Source organism: Centrocercus urophasianus, unplaced genomic scaffold, assembly GCF_019232065.1.
Source record: "Centrocercus urophasianus isolate 14NV4802_14NV808 unplaced genomic scaffold, USGS_Curo_1.0 seq_17, whole genome shotgun sequence".
NCBI classification, from domain to species: Eukaryota; Metazoa; Chordata; class Aves; order Galliformes; family Phasianidae; genus Centrocercus; species Centrocercus urophasianus.
The window spans coordinates 18,665,642-18,678,322 of NW_024884722.1; the positions used below are offsets into that span (position 1 = coordinate 18,665,642).

The 12,681-nt window shown below is 44.9% G+C and overlaps 1 protein-coding gene across 1 annotated transcript; it reads right to left on the reverse strand.

Annotated features, from left to right (window-relative positions):
• Positions 1-897: 897 nt before the first annotated feature.
• Positions 898-12,154, reverse strand: NOLC1 (nucleolar and coiled-body phosphoprotein 1). Its single transcript, XM_042818731.1, has 14 exons — positions 12,044-12,154; positions 11,881-11,936; positions 11,671-11,801; positions 10,376-10,494; positions 9,507-9,648; positions 8,887-8,999; positions 7,990-8,137; positions 7,185-7,325; positions 6,696-6,785; positions 5,328-5,471; positions 4,561-5,115; positions 3,723-3,835; positions 3,263-3,343; positions 898-2,975 (listed from the first exon to the last, which is right to left on the reverse strand). The coding sequence occupies exons 1-14, from the start codon at positions 12,152-12,154 to the stop codon at positions 2,817-2,819; spliced, it is 2,103 nt and encodes a 700-aa protein (XP_042674665.1). The 3' UTR covers positions 898-2,816.
• Positions 12,155-12,681: the final 527 nt, after the last annotated feature.

Here is a 12,681-nt window from a genome sequence, read left to right on the forward strand (position 1 = left end):
CCTTACCGGCACCGTACGTCCCATGGGAGACCGTCCTGTCTGTCCTGTTCGACGTTAATCGCGGCTCCACTGAAGCCGAAACGCCACGTGGGAAGCGGGCTAACTCGGGGACGGCGGCAGAGCTGCGATGCAGGCCGAGCTTGCCCTGCAGCTCCAGAAGCAGTCTCTCCTTAGGAGTGCCACAAAGCACTGCTCAGTCGATTCCAGCGGGGCCTGTGACATTCTGCGTGTGCTGCTGCGACCGCGGACGGCGTTACACCGCCTCCTCCTACAGCGCGTTCGAGATGGAGGGCAGTGGTTACGGACTGACTGATGGATGGCATTAATCACAACATGCCAACCAGCGCGGTACTTCTCTCCCGGCCTTCCCTGGAGGTGCAGCACGAGGTGCAACACCAGCGCTGCAGCACAAGACCTCCAGCAGGCCGTGCTCTTCAGGGCGTTCCCTTACCCTGAGCAGGCTGTCACAGAGCAGGAAGGCATCAAAGGGAACACAAATTACACCTTTAATAGGTATCCACGTTTTCGAGTTGTGCCAATTCTTACTCCCACAGGTTGGAGCTACCTAACTTACATTGCTAAACACCATAAGGTCAATCTGGCAGCAGCACTGCAGGAGAGTTGGTGCAAGGGATCTCAAGAAGTCTCAGCTTGTCTTGACATCAGTAAATAACCTTCTATCTTCCATCCTCTCCAAGTTTGCTGCAGCAGCAGCAGCACCCACTAACCAGCTGCACAGGCACCAGTTCCCTCTGCAGGCCCATTACATCCAGCTGAACACCCAACTCCAGCCCCAAGAATTGGGTGCAAACTGATGCAGTCAGCCTTAGTGCTGCAGCTTTTACAGCACCCAATCCTTCCCCCATCCCACCAGCCCCCCCACACCAAATGCACAGATTACAAAGGCAGCAATCTTTATTTTTGGAGACACTTGAGTACCCACACATAAAATACCCCAAGCACAACAGTTTTTAAAAAGTGTCTTTCAGCAGTTAGAGAGTTCAAACAGAAGAGGGCAAAATAAATGACAAACTAAAATGATAAACTATAAGCAAGGTTTTGTTCACATCCCTAGCACAGGTAAAAATTCTTCCCACCTTCCTTTGGCCTCCAATGTTGAATGCTGTGTGATATCTGTGCCCTCCCCTTCTCCCCCCCAGCCCTCTGCACAGTTGCCGAGGATCCAGCAACCAGCCCAGTTGTGCAAACCCCAGGGGAAGTCCTGAAAATGCTCATGGAAACAAGTTGCAGCATCTGCACATGGGGTTGGGTCATCAGTTGCAAGCAATGCTGAATTATGAGACATTGCTTTGCACACAACTGTGGCTTCCTGCAGCAACAGGGCTCTCCTCACTGGCACTCCCCTGGGAGGGCACAGAAACAGCCTCTGAGGGGCAGCGGTGTCACAGCATGGGGGCAAGGCAATCTCACAGCCCACTGCCTCTTTTCCCACAGATGTTCTACACTGTTCAACCCATATTGGCTATGTGCTCAGCATACTGCTTCATAGGCTAAAATTAACTTAATCCACCTAAGAGGGAAATGAAGATCTCTCAAAAGCAGAAAGCCTTCAGATCATCTCATTGCTTATAAAATCTCACTTCCTGCTGCAATTACTGAACTTGAGACTTACACTACGCAACTTGTGGTGCAACACAACACCAAACTATATGCAATAAGGTGATGGGAAACTGGCATTTTGCTTATTCAGAGGGACTTCACAAGTAGAAAAACGCTGAAAGAGAGCAAGTGATTTAACCAAAGCAATTTAAGGCATTAATGTTACATTCATCTCATCTATGATCAATTGGTGTGGCACAGTACTGAGTAAGCACAAACAGGCACATTGTATGCTCAGAGAGAACAGAGTGGTGCCATGCTGCAGTTGAAGCTTCTTTGGGAAAAAAAACCAACTGAAACCACAGCAAAAAGCAGAGCTGGGTTTAAAAAGCTAAAAATAAACAAAAACCCTCACTTTCTCCTCTTCCTTAAGCATTCCCACTGAGCCAAAGACACTTCTTCCAACATGACAGCAGGAACTGTTGACTGTATTGAGGCTATCTCCACTCCCTGGCTAGATTCCCAATGTAAGCCTTACCAAAAGTGCCACAGTAATACAGTAAAGACCTTGGCCAACTTGTAACTCCAAGCCATGCGATTCCTCAGCTACTGAGATGAATTTACTCTCCTTAACTACTCTTGCCAGCACCCTCAATAGGAAGTGAGGGAAGAGGAAGGTAAGAGTTTATTGCAATACAAAGCAATCAGAAAAAAAAAACCTGGACACGCTGCAACTGTGAATTTGAAATGTCAGATATGAGTGGAGATTACAGCCACAGGATTCAAATGGGTCGCTGCTCTCAGGGTAACCAGCCAAAGACAAGTCACAGTACTTGCAGCTTCACAGGTATCCAAGTTAAAGTAGCCGAAAAAGAAACAGTGGGTTAAGTTAGAGGGAAATAAATTCTCCCTTTTACTAGATGACAGGAAACTAGAACAAAACAACAAAACAAACAAAACAAAAGTTACTGTAAGTCTTTTAAAATAAGACTAGAAATTTTAAGTCTTGGAGGTCACCCTAGTGGTGTTTAACACCAGCTCAAGGATGGTTTCATATGAGGGGCCTAAATCAATATTAGATAGAAATGAAGGAGGAAATCGTCCAACCATTCTCCCACACCCCCATACTGAAGCTGCCTGCCCACAGGGGGCTGTAGAAGTTTGCATTCCAGGACGGTTTCATGTCCATAAAATCCACGTGCCCATCCAAGTGATTCTGGTGAGCAGACGGTTCACAAATTTTCAAGGAAACATTCTCATTCGCTTTCAAACTTGACTGAATTTACTTGGGTTGATATAGTGCCCCCACAGTAGCTGCCTCGTTTTTTCTTAGTCTTCTCATGGCGAAAAGATTTGCCCTTAGTGAATTTCAGGATATTGTTAGCCTTCTCGCCCCAGTCACCAGCTGCTCCTTTCTGTAAGGGATGAACAGGGAGAGGAAGAAGAAACTCATATCAATATTCGAGAGAGTTGAAGCAACATTGTGCCCTTCATCGTGCCCAGTAAGTGCCAGTACAGAAATACTGGAGCTGACAATACTCTTGTGCGCTCCTCCAGCCAGTGCTCGTGCAGTGCTCATGCACCTCCTAACAGCACCTCCTGGTGGAAAAAGTTCCCATCACATGACTGCTCAAAAATCTGCTCTGGAGACCTATATTTACACAGGTCAAGGGTTCCCCCTCTGAGCACCACCTAACCATACCTTTGCATCAAAGGAGTTATCAGCAACACGGGCATCCACCTCAATTTCTTCTTCTCTTACACGTCGGAAAGGAGAAGCTGCCTGTTAAAAAAAAAAAAAAGGCACACTAAGCACATATTAGCACATATCTTCTCTTAGGGACAACCTCCTTCCCACTCTGTTCCTGTATGGGTCACCTAAAGCCTTAACAATTTCTCAGATTCATTATATTTTCCATTCTTCACATCAGGTAGCACAGGGCTACTCCTCTGCAAGCACATCCAATCAGCCTTTGCCACAATAATATTATGTATATTAAGTAGGGTTCTCCAGACAAGATTCAAGTGCTTGAGGAAGGAGCAAAAACATAAATAATTCCTATGGCTTGAGACAAAAGAAAAAAGAAATCCCACAAAAGAACCCTTTTGTTTTAGCATGCAAAGATGCCTCTCCTGCCAGTCAGCAGCTTGCTCTCACTCACCCGTTTCACTTTCGGAACTGTATGTGGTGTTTTAGGTTTGTTCTTTGCCTTTTTATTGTCTGGTGTCTCTGACTCCTGAACAACTTCTCTCTTCTGTTTCTTCTCGACTATGCCTGTTAGAAGTAGAGTAGTAAAACTTCAAGTAATTGCAATGTGGAAAAAGACAATGGCATCTCTCCCCCAAAATGCAGTCTTGAGACACATCAATCTCTACATTATCCCACCAAAAAAAACAAAAAACAATCAACAAAAAAAACAACAACCAAAAACCAGACAGCAATAGCTACCCTGAGCAGCAAGGATTTTGCCATCCTATCTATCTAAATGGGTGAACATAAATTTTATGTAACTGAGTACCTCTACATTAATGATTTAGTGAATTTGAGAAAGTTCTGTCAGTTAAAATCTGCCAATTCTTGGAGTTGCACAGTAAATACACAAGCACATCTCCAGTTCATTGTGAGCGTTTTCCGTCCTGTCTATACAAAACTGAGATTGTGCACTGGGGCTACACCTGTGGTGATCCATTCACAATACAGATTGAGGTCCCCCAGCAGTCTGCATAGTGTTACTAATAACTAATAAATGCACAGACAGCAACTAATAACAACTGTACAAAGTGGGTTTCATGTCATCATAAATTCCTCTGCCAGGAGATACATAACATAGACAAAAAGGAACAGTAAATTAAAAAGTGGTTCTTCCCTCTCTGTACTGCACCAGATAGCATAACATAACACAGAAAGTAGACTGAACAGCATTTAAGAAAGGCTCCCACACATGTTCAGCTCTGTAACATATTGACTGATGATCCCACTTCCCAGACCGTAGGCAATACCTCCATTTGCTTTTCCTTTCTCCTCTTCAGAACTGCTTTCACTGCTGCTACTGCTGTCACCAGCTGGCTTAGACTTCTGGTTCTTGGCTGCTGGTGTGGATGCTTTTGCTTTCTCTGTGGAGGCAGCAGTCTGAGAAGTGTTTTTTGCCCCTTTCCCAGATTTTTTGGGCTTCTCATCCTCTTTGCTGGAACTATCAGAAGAGCTACTACTGCTAGATGCAGTTGCTTTCTTCCCTGCAGTTGCTTTTGCTGCACCCGTAGATTTGTTGACTGGTTTCACTGCTGGTTTCTTTTCTTCCTCACTGCTTGAGCTCTCGGAGTCAGAACTGCTTGCTTTGGGCACTGGGATTGGTTTGGACACTGGCTTACTTGTTTTGCTAGCTAATTTAGCTGGAGGGGCTTTCTTCTTCTTCTCCTCCTCAGAGCTGCTGGAACTGCTATCTGAATCAGAGCTACTTTGTGCTTTCTTTGCAGTAGCTTGTGGCTTCTTTGCTGCAGGGGTTGCTGTTTTACCTGCAGGCTTCACAGGCATCTTCTTGCGAGAGCTATCAGAATCTAGAATGGATACAAGAATTCAAGACTCAGCCCTACTCCTTCAACATGAAGTTAACAAATTCAGTGCTGTCACAGTACACTTCTTTAATTGATTGAAACAACACAGCAGTGGGCAATCCCTATCCAAATGCAACCTCACACCCTGGCTGGAAACACAGATTTCGCAAGTACAATACGCACACAATAATTCTTTTTTTCTCTTATCCCAATACCTGAGCTATCTGAGGAGGAGCTGGAGTCCTTCTTTGCTTGTCCAGGCTTGGCAGCTGCTTTTGCTGGTTTGGAAGCATTCTTTAGCACAGGTTGTTTAGCTGAGAGCTTACTCCCTACCTTCTTCTCATCTTCAGAGCTAGAATCTGGACAGAAGTAGTACGTTCTTTCAGTTAATAACCTTGGGGTACAAGTTACTTTAGTAATGACATGTACATAACTCATGAGAAAATAAACAGTGACACTGGTGGTGGCTATGTGTGGAACCACAGATAACTTGCAATAAGAAGCATCTGATGAACGCTTCCCAAGCAGGCAGGGGACAGCACTCATCTTTGCACCTATCTTCCTTCTTGGGAGAAGTGAACACAAATAGAAATTTAAGCTATTTATTAAAGCATGCACAAAAAAGCAGATAAATATTTGCTAAATAGGATTCATATGTTAAATATATCTTATTATGTATAATTTATAGTAATAGTAAGGGACTGGAAAAGAAATTGCAAATATCACCAAAAACAAACTCAAGAAGAAACATTAAGAAAATAATCAATAAAGATCAAATAACAGGCAAGAAATTAAGAAGGCAGGAACTGCCAAGAGGCAATAGGACAGGAGCTCAGTATGCTACTTGCTATGTCAAAGGTGCTTAGCAACATTCCACTACTGAGACTGGAGATTTCTGTGCACAATTACACCTGTCTGACAGTAACCTGGAACACTACGCTTGATCTATTCCAACACCTCTGAACACCTTCTTCACAACAGTAAACAAATCACTGTTCATTTCTGAAAAACTAGACAATAACAAACAGAAAACACAGATCTCCTGACACTTGTTAAAGGATCACACAGTCTAGTGCTAGCTGTCTGCAGACAGGCTGCTAACACTCACAACCCTACTGTAGCATTAGAAATGTTGAGATAAACAAATCAGGAGATCTTTAAACAGGAGGAAAAAAACATGGTATGCTGGGCTGAATTAGAAAGCAACTTTATCCATTTATTTATGGATAGAATTAAGCTTGGTATGGTGGTAGTAGGTTTTTCTATCTTATTTTCAAAGCTTCTCTCAAAGCCCATAACAGGATAACAGAAAGTGAAAAGCTTAAGATATGGACACAAGATTAACCATGAACCTTCCTGGAGAAACACAATGTCTCCACCCTTCCCACCTGGCAACACAGCCTCTCTGCTGTGCCTCATGATCAGGATATGCCCTGCACAGCAGGCTCTTTCTCAATTTCACAACTTGTGGAGACTGCGAAACTTTTAAGCTCATATACTAAAGGTTTTTCACAGATACACCACGGCAAACCACCTTAGCCAACAAAAACATCAACAGAAAACAAAATGATTTCTTGAATTACCTGAGTCACTGTCTGAACTGGATTCAGCCTTCTTTGCAGTCACAGCTTTGCTTTTTGGGGTAATGATTGTTTTAGCTACTGCTGCTTTGCCTGCAAGAGCAAGTCTAAAATTAATACAGGTCATATTTACACAAAACCTTTGTACTGAGGTTCCAATCTTCCCAGAAAGTTCCCTGTTCAGTATACTAGTAATTCAGTCAGCACTCTAGAAGCCAAGCAAGAACCTGGCCAGTTTCAGCAGTGGGCCTGACTCATCCTCATGAAACAAGATCCCTATGACTTTTCAAACCAACATGTGTAAATAACCCAATCTGCACAGTCACATACACTGTGTTCTGTACGAGATAGCTTCAAATTACTCAGAAATTTTCAGAGAAGCAAATAGTAACACAGACTTGTCATGTGCCTTTTTCATGGAACCCAAAAGATGGCCATAACACTGATTACACTGTGTAACAATTCTTCTGAAGCCTCCTGCTCACAACATACCCGTTCCTCCCTTTGGAGGCATCTGTTCTTCCTCATCACTACTGTCTGAAGAGTCACTGCTGTCAGCCTTTTTCACTGGAGCCTTGGCAAGAACTTTCTTTGTCTGCACAGCTTGAGGTGGTGGTACAGCACTGTACTGACCTGCAGAGAAACAGCATTCAGATGCCCATACGATAACACAAGCAGCATATCTAAGATGTTATAGTTAGAATAAATCACTTCTGCTTCTTGGTTCCATTTACACCTCTCTTTTATGTACAAAGATATCAGCATGTAATTTCAAATGTTACACTTACTTCACTGCTACCCACTGCTTCTACTGTAAGTTTAGCTACCCTCTTAGGGAACACTAAGAGCACTATACTGTATTGAACAGAGACTTGTTTAGTCCATCAGACCATCCATAAGACCACAGCTTAACAGCCCTGGATACTCCAGGGAAAAATTAAAACAACTTAAAAACTGCAGTTACAGGATAGCCAAATTACAGGCAAATGAATTCCCAAATCCTGACAGACAGGAAACCTTTAAGGGCCTTAAAAGGCCATCTGAACAGTGGATATGCAGACAAGTAAGCCGAATCTCAGAATCTCCACCACTTTCCATCCTCTGCTGAGAGAAGGTCCGAATTTTAAGCTTACTCCCAAAAGCACACATGAAAAAAGCTGCTATGTTTCTGGTTCACAAAACCAGCAGCACTTAGAAGTTTGCGTGCAGCAAAATTTGCCTTTGGTTGTCAGCTGTTAAGTCCTGCCATCCTAAAAGAAGTACCCTCCCAGATAGAACAATGGTATCTAGCGTTTACCAGACTTTGGCTTTTTTTTTGCAGGTGGCTTTTCATCATCTGAACTGTCAGAAGAGTCTTCACTACTTGAACTTTCCTTGGCAGGTTTGGTTTTCCCTGGACATGACTGTGTGGCTACAGGTTTGGGCACAGATTTCTTGGGAACAGCCTTAACACAAGAAGGAAAGAAATACAGATTAAAAAAAAACCAAGCACATGCTATGGAAAACTTGGGTGGACAGTTGGATGCAAATGTCTAACTATATGTCTCACTTAAGAGGCAGCAAATTCTGAACATAAAGGAAGAAAATTAATGAAGATTCTCACATGCAAATTCCAGGAAACACATGAGTATCACATCACGGCCACTCTGCTGTTATTTTCTGCTACATAAATTCTTAACTGAGAGCTAACCTGGCTGAAGAGCACAGGTAGCTAAGCACAGAGAATTGATGCAAAATGAATGTACAAGGGAGACTATATGGTTAAAATATAAGAAGACATTTTCCTGTAGAAGTAGCAGTGGAAAGTCAGGGCATGGACAGGACATGTTAGGCCATGTTCTGCTAGGAATGTTACACAGAGGGCAGTGAGGACCTGGCAGCAGAGAAGCTGTGGATACCCCATCCCTGAAAGCCAGGTTGGATGGGATCCTGGGCAGTCTGATCTGGTGGGTGGCAACTGGCCCACGGTATGAGGCTTGGAGCTCAATGATCGTTAGGGTCCCTTCAAACCTGGGCTATTCTATAATTCTATGGCATAATCCCACCATAAAAAAAAAAACCCACAACTGTTTAATAGCCATAAATACTTTACTCAGCTTCCATGCAGTATGTGCACATGCTCTGAAAGACAGAGATACATCCAGTCTTACTACGTTACTATAGCATTTTAAAACTCTTTCAAAGTCCAATTTACCTTTTTCGGCGCAGCCTTTTTCTCATCAGAATCTTCACTACTGCTGCTACTGCTGCTGCTGCTTGGTGCTTTCCCATTGACCACTTTGGTGGTTGCTTGAGCGGCTTTATTTCCTTTTGGGACAAGTGAAAAGCAATACTAGAACATGTGCTCTGAGAAATGAGGAGTCATTACATTCAGCATAAAGTATCATAAAGAGAAAAACACGGGAAAAGATGACAAGGAACCATTATGGTAAGTACTGTAAACTTTTTATTCTTACTCTTTTTCAAGTTTAGGGATGATTTTCTGTAAGATGTCCACTTTAACTTATTAATACTTCCATGACCAAAGACTAAGTATTGTTAACTTCTTCCAGCTCTGCACTTCAGGGGAAGACACTGATAAAAGCATAACATAAGCAACTAAGGTTGCCGATTGCATCTACTTATGCACATAATACAGCCTTTATGACCTGATGTTTCATTTACAATCAGTTCTACGCATGCTCCATGTCGGAAGTAGACTTCTTGAGAATAAAAATAGCAGAGACGGTAGATTTGCAAACTATGTTAACAGGTATGCCTCACTCCTCTAGCTTTTTGCGCACACAGACTCACAATATGCAATAAGGAAGATACCTGCTTTAGGTGTCGCTGATTTTGGTGGCTGTTTCTTTGGTGCTTCTTCATCTGAGCTGCTTGAGTCAGAGCTGGAGCTCTCTGCTTTCTTCTGAGGCTGGATTTTGGTTACAGCTGGCTTTGCTGCAGGTTTTGTGCCTTTCTAAACGAAAGGAAGAAAACTAAGTAGCCCTTATAGCAAATAAAAGAGGCTAATAAATGGTACACGTACAGGAAGTTTAAACAGCTGGAAACCTCACAGCATAACAGCTGGTGTTTGAAAATCTCTGAATAATGTTTTTGTTTCCAGTTTTGCTCTGGGAAGCCTCACAGAAGCACACAGGATATGTTCTTTACTCTTTAGTCTCCAGTTCCTCCCCTTCCAAAGAAGGACAACCTGAGACTAACACTGGGTTCTCTTCTTTCTGGGGATCAGACAAGTTCAAAGACCGAAAACATTGATGAGGCAACCTTGGTTTGCCTCTTCAAGTGTAATACTATTTTTCCTGCCTCTGCTTCTCAAGACCATGGCAGCAGTGAAAAAGGAAAAGAGAAAATTCTCTATTTATACATGCGTACAAGCTGTAAATAATCTTTCTCTTAAAAAAAAAAAAAAAAAAGAAAAGCAAGCACTGTCTTGGGAAAAGAGCCATGAGCAAACATGGATGTGAAACAAATAGCTGTTAGACATGAAATTAATTTTTCAGAGGATACATCTAAGCAGTACACTGTCAACTGCAGAAACATCTCATTACATTGTATCTCCAGAAGTCCAGGTTCTTTGCAGTTTATGAAAGCAAGCTCACTGTCAGTGAGAATTTTGGTGGTCAAATTTGCTATCATTCATCGTTATCTAGCATGTAGTAAAGAGGCTAGAAAGGAAGGCTGACCTTTGCTGGCTTCTTCTCCTCCTCCTCCGAGTCCGAATCATCACTAGAGTCCTCGCTGCTGCTCTTCGCCTTCTTGGCTGGAGGAACTGCTTTCGTCTTTGTTACAGCTGTTGCTTTAGCTGCAAGCAAAGGAAAAAAATACGCTGCCCAGCTAATTCACACTTCCCACACACATATATCCTGTATTAGTATTATATCACGTTAAAATGATCTATTAAAGTCAGTAAACTATGCCTGAAGATTGTAACATTGACCCAGGCTTCTGTTTGCAATACACGGAGCAGTAGAAGAATCCAAAATAGTTCTAGATTCATCCATCCCTTATTACTCAAATATTTAAGAGCAGACTTATCAGCAACAACACCCCACATAAGAAGCACTCCCAGAAACTGAGAGAATATTGAAATTGCCGTCAATGCTGAATACCTTCCAGCATCAACAATAAACCACTGCAGACTTCCAAAGGGAACCACTGCAGTACTGTGCTACAGATTTTAACTTGTATCTAGATAACAAGCTCATGCTCACTGGGAATGAAAACGTACCACAATCAGAAATGGGAAGCGCAGGCAGTAGAGCTGCCAGGAAGAAGATTGAGGGATTGAGTGCATCCTCAGTAAGTTTGCAGATGACACCAAGTGGGGAGGAAGTGTTAATCTGCCTGAAGGTAGGAAGGCCCTACAGAAGGATCTGATGATAAGTAGCATCAATGTGTTGAGGCCAGCTCTATGAGCTTCAAGACAACCAAGCAACAGGTCCTGAGCACTGACTGCAAGAACCCCATACATCGCTACAGGTTTGGGGCAGAGTGGCTGGCAAGTGGCATGGAGGAAAAAGATCTGGGGGTGTTGGCTGACCCTTGGCTGAACCATCAATGGCATCCTAACTCATATCAGAAACAGTGCAGTTATCAGGACTAGGGAGATCTCTCAGGTAAAAGTGATGATAGAATGAGAGAAAATGGCCTCAAATTGTGCCAAAGGAGTTGAGGTTGGATATTAAGAAAAACTTCTTCTCTGAAAAAGTAGCAATGCACCGGCACAGACTGCCTAGGGTGCGTTCAAGAACACAGAGCTGTGCACTGAGGGACATGGTTAGTGGGCATAGTGGGGGTGGGTTGATGGAGTACATGATTTTAGTGGTCTTTCCCAGCCTTTACGATTCCACAGCTCTAAGACCAGATCGTGACCCTGCTCCCTGACAGTAGCACAATCGCTTCACCTGAGCCACAGCCACCATGCCGTATCCAGAGCAGGGTCAGGTTCCCAACCCAACGCGGCCCCTTTCCCCCTCACCCGGCTTCTTGGCAGGCGGGGCCGCCGCCTCCTCCTCCTCCTCACTGGAGCTCTCACTGCTGCTCGAGGCAGCCGTCCGCTTTGCCTGAGGCCCGTTGGACACGAGCTTCCTTTTCCTAGCGGCAGGAGACCTGCAGGGAAACAGACGGATGGACGGAGCTCCGGGGAACAGCCCCTAGCAAAAGCCCCCCGCCCCCGGGCAGCACTCACTTCACCCAGTAGCTGAAGATGTCCAGCAGCGAGGCGGCGTTGGGGTCCTGCTCCTTCTGCGGAGACACGCGGACACGCGTTAGCCGCAAGTGCAGGGACACGCTACACATCACGCTCCGCTCCCTCCCCTCGCCCTCCCTTCACCCGCCCCGGCCAAGCTCACCGCCGCCGCCTCCTTGGCGAAGGCGCGCGCGGCGCCCTCGAAGCGGTTCTCGCGCAGGAAGGCGAGCACGAAGGGGAAGAGGTCGCTGGGCACCGCTCGCCGCTCCGCCATGCTGCGCCGCCACGTGCCGCCTGCGCGCACGCGCACCGACGCGATGACGTAACATCGTACGTGCGTGCGGCCGGAAGCCCGCGCGGCGCCTTCGCTGCGGTCTGAGGCGATGGCACGGCGCCATGTTGGAGGCGGGCGGAAGTGCGCGCGTAGCGCTGGCAGATTGAAGATTTCGGTGCGGTTAAATTCGCTTTGTCCCTTTTCTCCCCCCGATCAGTCCCCTCTAGTCGTAATCCGTTAAAAAGGGAGAGGCGAGTGGTAAGGAGCAGGAAGTGCAGGCTGCTCTGTGAGGGAACGTCCTGCCCGTCAGGTGTAGGGCCGCGTGCTGGCGGTAGGGGCGCCTGCAGCGCAGGGTAATGTCGCGCGTGAAGCAGATCCAGCATCTTCCTGGGAAGCATTCAGAACAAAAGGAGATGGGGCTAAAATAAGCGTACCACTAGGCTCAAGGGAACTACTTATAAAGGGGAACTAGAGAAGGGCCTAGAAATAGAAATAAGGTTACCTACAGTAGGTATGTAGAGGTTTGA